The 14,185-nt window shown below is 37.5% G+C and overlaps 2 protein-coding genes across 2 annotated transcripts in view; both read right to left on the bottom strand.

Annotated features, from left to right (window-relative positions):
* DPYD (dihydropyrimidine dehydrogenase) overlaps positions 1–14,185 on the bottom strand; it is an 861,792-nt gene that overhangs the window by 5,777 nt on the left and 841,830 nt on the right. The window lies entirely within an intron of this gene.
* Positions 4,666–5,409, bottom strand: LOC105524219 (peptidyl-prolyl cis-trans isomerase A). The gene has a single exon (XM_011959405.1). The coding sequence runs from the start codon at positions 5,373–5,375 to the stop codon at positions 4,878–4,880; it is 498 nt and encodes a 165-aa protein (XP_011814795.1). The 5' UTR covers positions 5,376–5,409; the 3' UTR covers positions 4,666–4,877.

A 14,185-nucleotide genomic window follows, 5' to 3' on the forward strand; every position in this document is an offset into this window, starting at 1 on the left:
AAAAAAAATACAAAAAATTAGCCGGGCGAGGTGGCGGGTGCCTGTAGTCCCAGCTACTCGGGAGGCTGAGGCGAGAGAATGGCGTAAACCCGGGAGGCGGAACTTGAGCTGAGATCCGGCCACTGCACTCCAGCCTGGGCGACAGAGCGAGACTCCGTCTCAAAAAAAAAAAAAAAAAAATCATCTTTCCATATTCTCTTTGGCGTTGCATTTTCTCCTCTTCTTTTTATAATCTTGCTTACTCTTCTTTACTTTTTTTTTCTATTTGATCTCTAAGTTACAATATACTCATTATCATGGAATTTCAAGCTGAGACAAAGTTTACATTTTTATACAGTTCCTTTGTGTATCTCTCAAGTGATAAGATGCTGGAAAACTTTCAATATTGTCTTCTCTATTTTCTTTATAATGCGTTGAAGTTATAATTTCAACTACACTGCAGTCTGTTTGTAGGTGGGCACTTGATATCCAAATCAATATCTCCATTTTGAAACGCTCCCATAAACTCAAGATCTACATTTATCAGCTGCATAATGAGCATTGTCATTAGAGATTGGTACTTCAAATTCTCTACTCACTGAACTTATCATTAACAACACGAACTGGGTCTTCCTTTGTATTTCTTTAGTTTTGTGAATAGTGTTAGGATTTTTCCAGTCATAGAGTCTTGGAATTTCACTACATAACTTGCTCCAGTATCTCCTATTTGTCGCCAAGTCTGGGTTCTGGATGTGCAATATCTTTTGAATCCTTTCCATGTTTACTGCCATCTTTAAACGTTATTAATGAATTTCTCATTATTTTTGATGCAATTGTAAGAGACTACTTGATAAGTTTCATCCTCACATTCTTCCTTTCCTTCTCTACCCTGTGCAATGCTGCCATCTTAATCTAGAATGTAAGACACAGACTAAATTTCTCACTACCTTATTCAAAAATCTGTTGAATTAGGCACAGGCTTACCACACTGGCATTTAAGGCTTTCTGCAAACATGTCTTTTTCTGTCTTATTTCTCAGTTTCAAACACCATGCACTTCAGCTACACGGGAGGACACACTTTTCAACTGACCCATCTGAGATCGAACATTAGGTTAAGTTCCTGTCTAAAATACCTTTCATTCCTAACTCCACTTTGCAAAATCCTAAGCATCCTTCAAAGACATCTCAAATGCCACTACTTCATGAAGATTTCCTTAATCCTTCCTTCTTCTTTCCTAACCAAATGTGAGGATGTGATCTCTCTTTCTTCCTCTTTCTCTCTTCTTTCTCACCTTTTTCCCTTTTCCTCCCTTCCTTGCCCTCTCTCCTCCACATCCTCTTTCTTAAAATTTGTTTTTCGATGGCCTATGGTATTATATCTATTATGTGGAACTAATGACAACAGATAACTTTTGAGTCCTTAATATATTTCAGGCCAGTGCCATTTTTACACATTTTCTCACTTAAACCTCACGCATTTAATATTTGATGATGTGACTGAGATTTAAAGTATATAATTAAGTAAATGATGAAGCAGGGATTCAGAACCAGTGTTGCCTGACTTTAAATACCATGATCATCAGCACTCTGCCAGGCTGATTCATTTGTTAGTCTCTATTTAGCAAATTCTAGTGTGTGTGATGGATATTTTCTACATTTAGCTTCCTATGTTGTGGTCTCTTAGTAGGGTTTTATTCATCTTTGTATCTCATGTGGTGTATCGTGTTTCTGGAGATCCCTGAAACACAACGGGTACTCAAATATTTGTAAAATAAATACAAATTTTATGTATCTATACACTACACATATAATATGGTAGTAGGCACATAGTGGGAATGAAGTAATAGCTACTTTACTGAACATATTTTTTGATATGAGTATTTTAAATACAAAATAATCATAGTCAAAGTATCTGGATATGTGTAATATTTCCCAGTACTATTTTAAAATAATAAATTCAAGAGGTCACTGTCTGGCTGTAAAAGGCCATTTATAAGTGATCAAAAATAATTTTTTAAGCCTAGTAAATAAATCAACCTAAAGAGTTGTTTCACTGAATCAGATCATGATGACTAAAATCATCAATAAATATTCAAAAGATGATTATACAAGAAACTCCCTAGGCAGTCAACAAGTGTACAAGCCTTCTTCAAAAGAAACACTGTATACACTTTAGAAATTTTACGTGGAGCAAGTCCACATTCTGCGTACATTAAATATAACTTTTCCTCTATATTGGAGATTTGCTTTTGTCATTTATTAAAACATCATTGTTTAATGTCAAACCATTGTGGAGCCTCTAGAAGTTATTAGCACATGGTGTTAACAATTCATCCCTTATTAATTGCAATTTTTTAAGAAAATTATATTTATTTCTTCATCTGGAAGAGCACAAAATAGTGACAACTATTTTAAATCATTTTGGGAAAGAGTAGCAAAAAAAAATTATTTCATGTGGCTAAGAATGTGGACATTTGTTTTAATCCCAAAGCCTCCAGGTAGTACTACCAGCTTATGAATACCCTTGAGTAGACATCTTAGAATCTGGAGTTGGCTGAAACATGCATAAAATCAGTAAATCACATATGGCTAGTCTCCAGTCCCTCTTGGACACACATTTGTGGAGATCAGGGAACCCATATTCATTATTCCAATTCATGATTACATCCATTTGGATGTACAAAGGTTCAGCAGTATGTATGTGGAAATGTTTATATGTAGATATGTATGTGGAGAAAGCAATGTTAAATCTTTTAAATTATAGATGATAACATTTACTTTTAATGTAGGTGTTCAAGGAACTGACGTTGCAAAGTACTACAGAATTCCAAGATCACATTATTATCAATTTATTACTTGTTTGAGATAATTAAAAGTTGTTGTTGTTTGTTTTTTTTGAGACGGAGTCTCGCTCTGTTGCCCAGACTGGAGTGCAGTGGCGTGATCCTGGCTCACTGCAAGCTCCACCTGCTGAGTTCAAGCGATTCTCCTCCCTCAGCCTCCCAAGTAGCTGGGGCTACAGGTGCAGGCACACCACACCCGGCTAATTTTTATTTTTAGTAGAGCCGGGTTTCACCACATTGGCCAGGCTGGTCTCAAACTCCTGACCTTGTATCCACCCGCCTTGGCTTCCCAAAGTGCTGGGATTACAGGCATGAGCCACAGCACCCAGCCAATTTTTTTTTTTTTTTAAATAGACTAGTCAATGTTTCTGTTTGATATAAAACTTAAGGCCAAAGAGTGAGGAAGTAGACAGCCCTGATTCCATCCCTGATGTTTCATTCTGAATTTATTATGACCAATATTAATTTATTAGTTTTGGCCTATTTTTAATAGCTGATGGAATTATTTTCAAATTGTGATTATCTGGCATGTCAGCTGTTCTTTCTAGCTTCAAGTCTTCATATTTGATTAGCATGTATCATATCATTTTCTATTGCATGCCTATGGCTCTTGCCCTATCTTAAAGTAAAAAAAGTCATAAGATGAACCATTGTAAGTCACATTATCGTAAAGTAAAAAAAAAAACAAAAAAAAAAACCATAAGATGAACCATTGTAAGTTCATAAGATGAACCATTGTAAAGTCAAAAAAAAAAAAAAAAAATAAGAAAAACCATGGTAAGTCAGGACCGTCTGCACTTTGCACAATTTCTGCAAATAAGTGTCCTTCGAAAACCAGGACCCAGGACAGCATGCTGTGGGCAGTCACTATGACTTCTAAATATTGAAAACATTCAATATTTAAATTATTTGGATGTAGCTATTTAATCATTTAACTATTTCCTTATCTGTACCATTACCAATGTCATATCTTTTTATGGTATATTCACTTCTTGCCTAATAAATCTTTCAAAAGAGAAAAATGAGATAATTTAGTTTGCTCTTACTGAATTTATGCTGATTTTTAACTTCTTCCTTTACTAATGATCCCAAATCAAAAGCTGAATGACCTTTGTAGGATTCCTTTGCGGTTAAATCTCAATCTTTCTGATTTGTTTCCATCTTTTCCCTACTACCCCTACCACATCCACCTTTTTCTTTGGTAAAGAACCTGGAGCAACATTTATTTTTCATCAGTGTAGTACAGTGATCTCTTACAAAAGCAATTAAAATATAGCAGGTACTTTATTCTGGATATTCTATATATGCCCTCTGAGCAGAAGGCAGAGACAGGTACTGTACAGTAAGAAAAAGACATCTTGAATTTAAATTTGGTAGAACTCTAATAACTAAGGACTCAGCTTGAATATGCTGAGAACAGAGGGCAGAGACAAAGATCCAGAAAGGCAGAGACATGATCCAGAAAATGAAGTAGTAGATTGGCCAGCGAGGGTGAGAGAAGCAAGTAAATCAAGAGATGGAAGAGAAGCAAGTGAGACTCCTGGAACTAAAGTAGTGAGAGAGGGTTGGGTGAGAGGGAGATTATTCGTGAGAGAGTCAGATGGGTAAGGATTGGCTGGGAGCAAAGTTGGTTCAGTACATATCTGTGGCCCTGATGACTGTATTTTTTCTATCTGGGATGAGCTCAGGCTTTAAAGTAGTAATGTCTTGCAAGACACTTTGGATTTAAATTCATTTAATGAAGGTAAGTGTGTTTTTACAATATCCTTAGGTATCTTAGGTTTTAACTCTCAAATATATTTACTCTTTTCAGTTCTGATAACATTCTTTTTTTTTTTTTTTTGACAATTGTTATTTAGTTTTTATTTCATAATCATAAACTTAACTCTGCAATCCAGCTAGGCATGGGAGAGAACAAGGAAAACATGGAACCCAAAGGGAACTGCAGCGAGAGCACAAAGATTCTAGGATATTGCGAGCAAATGGGGTGGAGGGGTGCTCTCCTGAGCTACAGAAGGAATGGTCTGGTGGTTAAAATAAAACACAAGTCAAACTTATTCGAGTTGTCCACAGTCAGCAATGGTGATCTTCTTGCTGGTCTTGCCATTCCTGGACCCAAAGCGCTCCATGGCCTCCACAATATTCATGCCTTCTTTCACTTTGCCAAAGACCACATGCTTGCCATCCAACCACTCAGTCTTGGCAGTGCAGATGAAAAACTGGGAACCATTTGTGTTGGGTCCAGCATTTGCCATGGACAAGATGCCAGGACCTGTATGCTTTAGGATGAAGTTCTCATCTTCAAATTTCTCCCCATAGATGGACTTGCCACCAGTGCCATTATGGCGTGTGAAGTCACCACCCTGACACATAAACCCTGGAATAATTCTGTGAAAGCAGGAACCCTTATAACCAAATCCTTTCTCTCCAGTGCTCAGAGCACGAAAATTTTCTGCTGTCTTTGGAACCTTGTCTGCAAACAGCTCGAAGGAGACGCGGCCCAAGGGCTCGCCGTCGACGGCAATGTCGAAGAACACGGTAGGGTTGACCATGGCTAGTAGTACAAGAATTTCCTCGGCCGCAGCGTCTGCCTCTGATAACATTCTTTACGAGATTCTAGAAAGATAATAGGAGTGAAACAGTTCTCTCTAATTATAATTTAACAGTGTACCACCTGCTCTAACTACTGAGTATTAATAGACAAAATATATTTCTGTTTTTCCTAATATTTTCTCCAAACTCAGATCATTTGAGGCGTTAGCACTTCTGACCCATCCTTAAATCCTGATGCCACCCTTTTATTTTCATCATTGGCAATGTGATCTGTCTTTTCTCATATGAGCACCAAACACTGAGTTATCTAAATGCATAACCTTTTTTTCACTTCTTAGAAAACGTAGTGATTATGTCATCAAATTTGTACTTGTCAGCTTCTCATTTTTTCCTGATCCATCTTCAGGTTAGAGTTGCTGACTATAAGATAATACCTATTGTTTTCTCTGAACTTCCTGAAATGAGGTTTACTAAAGGTGGGTTACTTGCATCTCTAGCTCAGACTTTTCATTGGCCTAATAAACTCTAAGTTAATGTGGAATGGTTACTTTCCTTGAAGATTACTTTAGCTGCCATTTTCCTCAAACAGACATTTTTAGCCAGAAATAAGCCAAAGCAGCAAGTCCCCTCATTGCTTCTCTCTCTTTTGTGAGATTAAATTTCCAACAAGGCAATTCAATAATTTTTCCAATGTTTTGCTTTTAGTGGAGTGGGATTTCCATCTGAAGTTTGCAAAGGCTTTCATCGCTCCTCTGTCTTGCCTGTCCCTATTAACCATCTGGTTACAAGGGCTCTGATGCAGTCCCAGGGTAACATTTCTGTTTTTCTTTCATTTCACTCTCCTGCAGCTGCTTCCTCCATACTCCACCCTCAGGTTTGTGAATTTCCATGCGTGTGTATACTTTTTTGATAGATACTGCTTCTCCCCCAACCCTTCCATCAGACCTATTTATTCCAAACAAGATACACCTTTCCATGCCATAATCTGGTCAGGAATCACATTTCTACAAATCCTCATAAGACTTAAGGGATTATTTTACCAAATTCTCTTCAGTTTTTAAAGTTCAGTTGGATAATTTTCATCTGCTATTTGTTGGTACAGGGGACAATTGAGAATATTAACGTTGTTCCCTGCCCATTTCTCTGGTACCTTTTGGAAATTGCTGGGCAAGTCCTCCACTATTTTTCTTTCTGTTCCCTCCTGTTTATGCTCCATGGTATCTAATACGGTCTTACAGTTTTATCTGAGTACTCTTCTCCTTCCTTTCACAATTCAATTGAAATAATAAAGCACTCGATCAGGCTGACTGGTGTCCTGCCAACACTGTCTTGCCCGTCTTATGAAATGCAGTCCATCTCTTACTAGAAGCAGCAGGAAGAAGACATGAAAACATCACTGGTGCCCCTAAACCATTCATTTTCCTACCCAGAAATTCAAAGACGTTAGAGATACATTCCTGGCTTCATAAAGAGAATGAGAATTCATTCTCATATATATCAACAGAAGTGGAAAGCATTCGGGGACTTTATAAGTCTTGGCAGACTCTCAAGTCTCTGTTATATGCTGCCTGGGAATAAAGCACGTTTCTCGTTTAACTGGGCCAAATGTGCACACTGTCACTTCAGTTCTCTCGGCGAGGAAACGAAACTGCCTCCTGTAGGAGGCATTGTGTGTTTTCTTTTCTCTAGCACAGGTGAACCTGTAGAAGATGTCAGGAGCTTCTTCAGAAGGTCCTTCTTCATCTTTGAGAAGGAAATCTTTATACTTATTGCAGGAGGCCAGGTTTCTTTTTCATCTTTTATCTCATTCTTCCCCATCAGCCTTCCAGTACTTTTGATACCCTCTTCTTCCTCAGAATCTTTTTCTTTCTGTTTCCTTTATGGAATTGGTAGCTTCATAATATGGCAATATGCATGGTAAATGCTATGCTATTATGAATTGGAAATGAATATGTGGTGTTGATAAAAAGGAAATCATGCAGATGCCAGGCTGTCCCTGGGGTCCCAGATCATTCCCAGGGGTAGGACGGAGGGCCTCTGAGGCCATTTTTTTTTCCTTTTTTCTTTCAAGGGGCTAGGGGAATCAGGATGTACATTGTCTAGCAAAGACTTCTGGTTCTCAAGGACCCTCTAGTCTCTGGATAACACTGGGCATAACCACGCTTGATGTTCAGATGAAATTCATAGCAGTTTAATCAGTTGACCCGATTGCTTTTTATATTATGTTACTAATACTGATTTATAAAACCCAGGTATTTTCCTCATTATTGCTTCTCAGTTCTGTGCTTTCTATGAATTCCAATTGAACAAAAGAATGAGTTTACCATTTTGATGTCACTATCTGCTTGATCCAAGGATTGTGTATTGGATTTAAGGTCCCATGGCTGTCAGTTATTACAAGTATGTTTGAATACTGTGCTTTGCAAACATACTGATTTGCTAGAAATGCCACTTTCCTTTTCTTTTTTATTTCTATTTTTCATGAGAGACAGCAGAGGACAGTGCTTAAGGGCCACGTCTTAGAGCTACCCTTTGGAATCAAATCTTGCCTTTGATATCTTCCTAGCTGTGTGACCTTAGGAAAGTTATTTAACCTCTCTGTTTATCAATTGCTTACTCCATAATAGCAGAGGGTTATTGTGAGGATTAAATGAGCTAATTCGCAAGCACGTAGCAATGCTTGAAACCTCATAAGTACTCAATAAATATTAGCTTTTATTATTAATTCTCTGCTTAATTAACACTAATTTATTAAACTCCACTTTAAATATCACCATCTCTGTGAAGCTTTCCACAATTACCCGAGGCAGAACTAATCCCTTTCACTCCTGTTTTCCCAGAGCATTTTGTACATATTTGATTGAACTGTAAATAATTTTTAACATGTGTCTTTCTCCCTTGCTAGACTATGAGCTCCATAAGGATAGACGTCTTTCTTTTTAAAATTCACGTTGTATTCCTAGTTTCTAGCACAATTTCTGGATTGCAGCAAGTGCATAATAAATATATGTTAGCACTACATCTCCATCGAGATTGCAAACATCCCTGAGCCTTGGACCATGCAGTGTCTGTTTTTTGAATCTCCTGCAGTCCTTAGCACACTGCTGGTCACACAGCAAATACTAAACACATACTTGCAATGGACTGATATTGAAACTGCCTACCTCTGAAGAAACAGAACATTAAGTCATAGCAGGCATTTGAAAAGAAAAAAGAACAAAAGATGAGATCTACTGAGCATAGCTTGCTTAGAAATATTATTGTTGCATTCCTAACCAGGGAAGATGGGGTAGATTAGAAACTTGAATGCATGACTAAAAAACTTGTTCAGACAAGAGGGGCTTAGTTAACTTTGTGGGACACTGGGGTTCTTTCTACAGCAGATGGGGAATAATGTACTGCGGAAGCTGAGAGGATAAACAAAGCAGTGTCATGGAGTTTAAACTATCGAACGGAGGAATCTATAAAGAGGCCAGTAGAGAGGAGGGAAGAAACAAGCTAAAATAAACAGATGGGTGGACAGAGAAAATATAAAGCATGAAAACAGATAACCCAGGTCCTCCAGGAAAAAGGGAAGTAGGAAAAATGGTATGTCAAGAAAGAAGAAACACTCTAGGGAAAACACTGAAGTAATCGTGTAGCAGCAATTACATGGCGTGCCTGGGTGTGTGCTAAAAAACAGCAACAACAACCACAATAAAAGGACAAGAAGCAATGTCTGATGCATGTGCAGAGAGAAAACAACTCTTAAAGGGAATGTGGCCGTTAATATCAACGTGAACTGAAAAACCACACAGCCACATCATCCAGATGGGGTCTGAAATAATGGGCAAAAGGGCAAGGACTTGTATAAAAATGACAGTAACTGTGGCTCCTAGCATTTGAAGAGAGCTGTGCTGTGTATAATACGTTCACACACATCTTTTCATTTAAAACAATGGAGTTGAGGCCTTCTGACATTATCCAGTATATATTTTCCCTCCTGTCAGTCCCTTGCCTGGATTGTTACAATAGCTTCTAACTGGTCTGCTTGTTTCTGCCCTTGTCCCTCTAGCATACTGTATCAACACTGCAGCCAGAAAGATCCTTCGCAAAAATAAGCCAGATAATATCAGTCTTCCTTTCTAAAAGCCTTACTGGTTTCCTGCCAAGGACTTTGCTATTTCAGGGTCTTTGCACTTTCTGTTCATTCTAAATGGAATGTTTTCCCCCTGGATACCCACATCATTCATTTCCTCACTTTTTTAGGTGTTTGCCCATATGCCATTAAATAGGCAGGTGTTCCCTGGCCAGTCTCTCTAGTAATTTGTATTCTCCTAAGCTTGTTCTATTTTCTCCATTACACTTGTCACCATCTGACATATTATGTATTCATTTGTTTATTTGTCATTGTCTGTCTCTCCCAACTAAATTGTGAGCTGCACGAGAGCTGGGATTTTCACTACTGGATTGTGCCAGTGACTGTTATAGTACTGGAACATAGTGGTTGCACATTAAAGATTATTGGATAAACGAAGAAACATACATGGATGAATTTGACAACTGTTGCCAACTAGAGGTGGAATTTCATTGATTGCATATGTGAGACAAAATGAAACAACACAAAGTATTGGTAGAACAATTGGTGCTTTCTGATCTCGTGGACCACTTTCCTATTCTTAAGACTTCCTTTTTGGATTTCTTCCACACTATCATTTTATTTTGGTTATCCTTCTCTTTCTTTGATCGCTTCTTCAGATTTGTTCCTACAGAACTCCCTATTCCTTCACAGAGTATTAGGTTAAGTAAGAAATAAGAAAATACATGTGCAGTTTCTATCTTGGGTCTGGAACATAGTGGGCGTTGGAAATGTCAGTTCTTTCTCCTTTATTTCCTCCAGTATAGGCCCATAACTCCTTTGAGTTTATCAACTTCAATACACTCAAATCTAAGTTTTTCATGCTACACCCCCAAACCCCCTCAACCTAAAACACTAACATCAAACCCTAACTCATTATCTTTTATTTTTCTTATCTCAGCAGAACCATAAAAAAGCTGGACATCTTAGTCCTCTTATTATCAGCTGTTTACTATACCTATGCCTAATATAATGAGAATCACTGACTCTTGGAGGAAGAATTAACAAGACTTTATTAATTTCATCTATGTTTCCATTACCATGGCCAATTACCAAATCCAGGACCCCATTATGGCATATCTGAAATATTCTCAGTTCCCCATTTCCTTCTAATCTCTACCTAGTCTGTAGGGCTCCTTAAATGTCACTTCCTCAAGGAGGCTTTCATTGGCCCCTTCAATCTAAATTAGGTCTCACTATGAAACAGATTCTATATATCTTGTATCTTTTCTATGTAGCTCATATCAAAAAATAATTTTGTCTTGTTAGTGTGATTCTTTAATATCTGTCTCTCTATATTCTGTATGTTTTATGAGGACAGAAGCTGTGTATGTTTTATTTATTGCCCTGCCAGATGCTCAATTGCTGGTGCATTGCTTATCTCATGGCAGGTATGCAATAAAGGTTTCCTAAAAAATATATAGGCTTCTTCAAAACTTCCGACTTTGTTGGCCTCCAGAGCTTTATGTATTTCTATTTTCATTCTTCAGTTCATTTTATTGGACAAAATGGAAATGAATAGTCATCTTAACGTGGATTTCTTTCAACCTGTTCATTTCAAATATTATAGCTAATAGTAACATTTATTTAGGACATATTTGGTGCAGGCACCATGCTAAAAGCACTTCATACATCATCTAATTTATAACTCTATGAGGCAGATACTTTTATTATTTCCATTTCACAGATTAGTTAGCTGAGGCAAGTTCACACAGCTATGAAATGGCAATGCCATAGTTTGAACCTAGGCAGTGTGACAGAGTAGTCCCATGCCTAATTCAGGAAATTCTTTCACCATAAATACAATCTGCTAAAATTTTACAAACTTTGCTTTGTATTTCAATGAGGGCAATAGTTTCTGAAGACATTTTTATGGTCACTTTCTTTAAATATGTCTGCTTGCTAAAATGACACTGGGAAGTCCAAATTCAGCTTTATGACACGTCTCTCCTCTTATGCAACATATCTTAATATATTGTTTAGACTCCTTTCCCTCTCTGCTTGCCAAAGATGTAGTTTCCTTAATCATGCCCTTTCTGGCAGCTTCAGCTATTCTCTTCCAAACATATGAAAGAATATGCAAGCCTGGATCATTCTCATATAAACAAAACAGTCTTTTCCTCTATTCCATTCCTCTTCTTATCCCTTTCTTACTGACCTTTCTCAAGTTACTGAAAGTGTATTCTGCACACTTTGTTGTTACTTTCTCAGTCTTCATTCATTCCTCAAATTATCACCTCCTGAATTCTACTTTTCATCATTCCATTGAAGTTGCTTCTTGGGCCAGGAAAACCTAAAATGTGTTTGGTCTGAAGGTTATGCTAAGGAGCTTACCTTAGGACTATGGTTATGATGGGAGAATTTTAAGCAAGGGCTAAAACAAACAGACCTGCATTTTTAAAAGAGTCCTGCATAATAGTTGGGGAATGGATTAGATAAGGAGAACAAAAGAAAGCAGGACAGTTAATAGAATGTTTTAGAGTTCCAGGAAAGAATACGTAAGCAACACACTGAGGCCTCAGCAGTATGTAAAGAATGTAGGAGGAGGGAGATGTAAGAGATAAGAACAATAGTCATTGCTGACTAGCTTGTGAATAGGATGAGTAATAAGATGACATCCAGGCTGAACTGCAGCTTTTTGAGTTAGGTAAGATGGGGTTCATTGAGACAGAGGACTCAGGAGGAAGAGCAGGCTTGGAAGGAATCGGAATCAGTTTAGTTCTAAGTATGATGGCTACTGGGTTCCTTGTTCAGACGATGCAGGTGGAGGTGACCCCAAGATACAGTGACGCAAGTCTGAAGCACAGAAAATATGTCTGGGATGGAGAAGAGTTGAGTCATTGTGTAGGAAAAGTTTAGATTTATCATAGAAAAAGATTCTACAGAGAGAAGGAAGCAGAGAGGTGAATACAGACACTAACATCATGTTCTTTCAGTCCTTTTCTACTTTCCCCAACCTGTTCCTCAGTTTCCATCATATGAGGCTACACGCTGCTCTCTGAACTCAGTGATTTTCTCAAGGCCCACCTTCCCCTACCTTTTCCATGAGGTTAATATCAGAAGGAAAAAGGAATCATATTAAACATATTTCTTTTTTTTTTTTTGTGTTAGATATATTTATTCATCTTGCCTAGTTAAAACTTTTCTTATATTACGCAGTTTGGAAACTCTGTCATGAACAAATCCGCAAAGAGACATTTGGGAGCACATTCAGACCTATGGTGAAAAAGGAGATATCTTCAGATAAAAAATGGATAGAAGCTTTCTGAGAAACAACTTTGTGATGTATGCATTCCATTCAGGGAGTTATACCTCTTTTCTCACAATACAGTGTTTGAACACTGTTCCTGTGGAACCAAAAAAGTGATATTTAGGAACGCATTGAGGACTATTGCAAATAGTGAAATATACTGAAATAAAATCGAGGAAGAAGCGTTCCAAGAATCTGCTCTCTGATATGTGCATTCACTTCACAGAGTTAATGCTTATTCTATGTTGCCCAGTTTGGAAACTCTGTCTTTGAAGAATCTGTGAAGGGATATTTAGTGACGCCCGGAGGCCTGTGGTGTGTGAGGAAATGTCTTCTGATGAAAAGTGCAGAGAAACGTTCTGAGCAACTGCTTTACCATGTGTGTATTTGTATTCTAGAATTAAACCATTCTTTGGATTGAGCAGCTTGAAATCACTGCTTTGTGGAATCTGAGGACTGACATTTATAAGCGATCCTTAGAATATGGAGAAAGAAATAACCTCAGGTAAAATCCAGAAGGAAGCTTTCTGTGAAACTGCTCTGTGTCGTCTTAATTCCAGTCACCCAGATAAGCCTCTCATTTCATTGAGCAGGTTTCTAGCCCTGTGTATTTTGAGAGTGTGATGGGACATTCAGGAGCACTTTGAGGCTAACGGTGAAAAAGGAAACATGTTCAGACCGAAACTGGAGAGAAGCTTTCCGAGGAACTGCTGTGTGACGTGTGCATACCAGTGACAGTGGTATATCTCTCTTCTCATACAGCGTTGGGGGAAGCCTTTTGGAGAAACAGGTACCAAGGGACATTAGGGAGCATGTTGATACTGATGGTGAAAAGGGAAATAGCCTCAGGCAAAAATTAAACATATTTCAAAGTAAAGGATCAACGCTGCAGGACAATAAAGAATTTTGCTTTGTAGAAGTGTAAAAGGGGTATCTTAGGTTTTGGTATTAATTAAATAAGGAGTTTAGAACTCAGAATTTTGAATTTAATTAGAAGTTTCCATTTATAAATATTTAAAAATTGTTTATTATTGGACAAATAATTACTTATGGCATAAAACTTTTTTCTAGAGATTGATCATCTTTATTGGAACCTTATATAATTCATTTTTGATTTGCCCTTGAAAAGTTTTAGAACATTTTGAGAGGTTGACAATTTGAACATAAAGTAAATGATGCAATTTATGGTACATTTTTATCACTGAATCATAATTTGAGAGATGAAAGGGATCCCTTTAAAATGCAGATATTGAGGTCTTGGAACAACTGTCTATTTGGAAAAAAAATAAAGTTATAACTGTACCTGATACTTTAGAGCAAAACAATTTTAGAGAAATTCAAGTAAAATACAAACATTAAAATCCTAAAACAACTAGATGGGGTAAACATTGATATGATCTTATCAAGGTAGAAAAGGCTAACCTAAGCAAATAAAGAAAGGG

This window comes from Colobus angolensis, unplaced genomic scaffold, assembly GCF_000951035.1.
Source record: "Colobus angolensis palliatus isolate OR3802 unplaced genomic scaffold, Cang.pa_1.0 Scaffold491, whole genome shotgun sequence".
In the NCBI taxonomy this organism is placed as follows: Eukaryota; Metazoa; Chordata; class Mammalia; order Primates; family Cercopithecidae; genus Colobus; species Colobus angolensis.

Coding starts and splice junctions, on each gene's coding strand:
- LOC105524219 (XM_011959405.1), bottom strand. CDS start 5,375: ATGGTCAACCCTACCGTGTTCTTCGACATTGCCGTCGACGGCGAGCCC.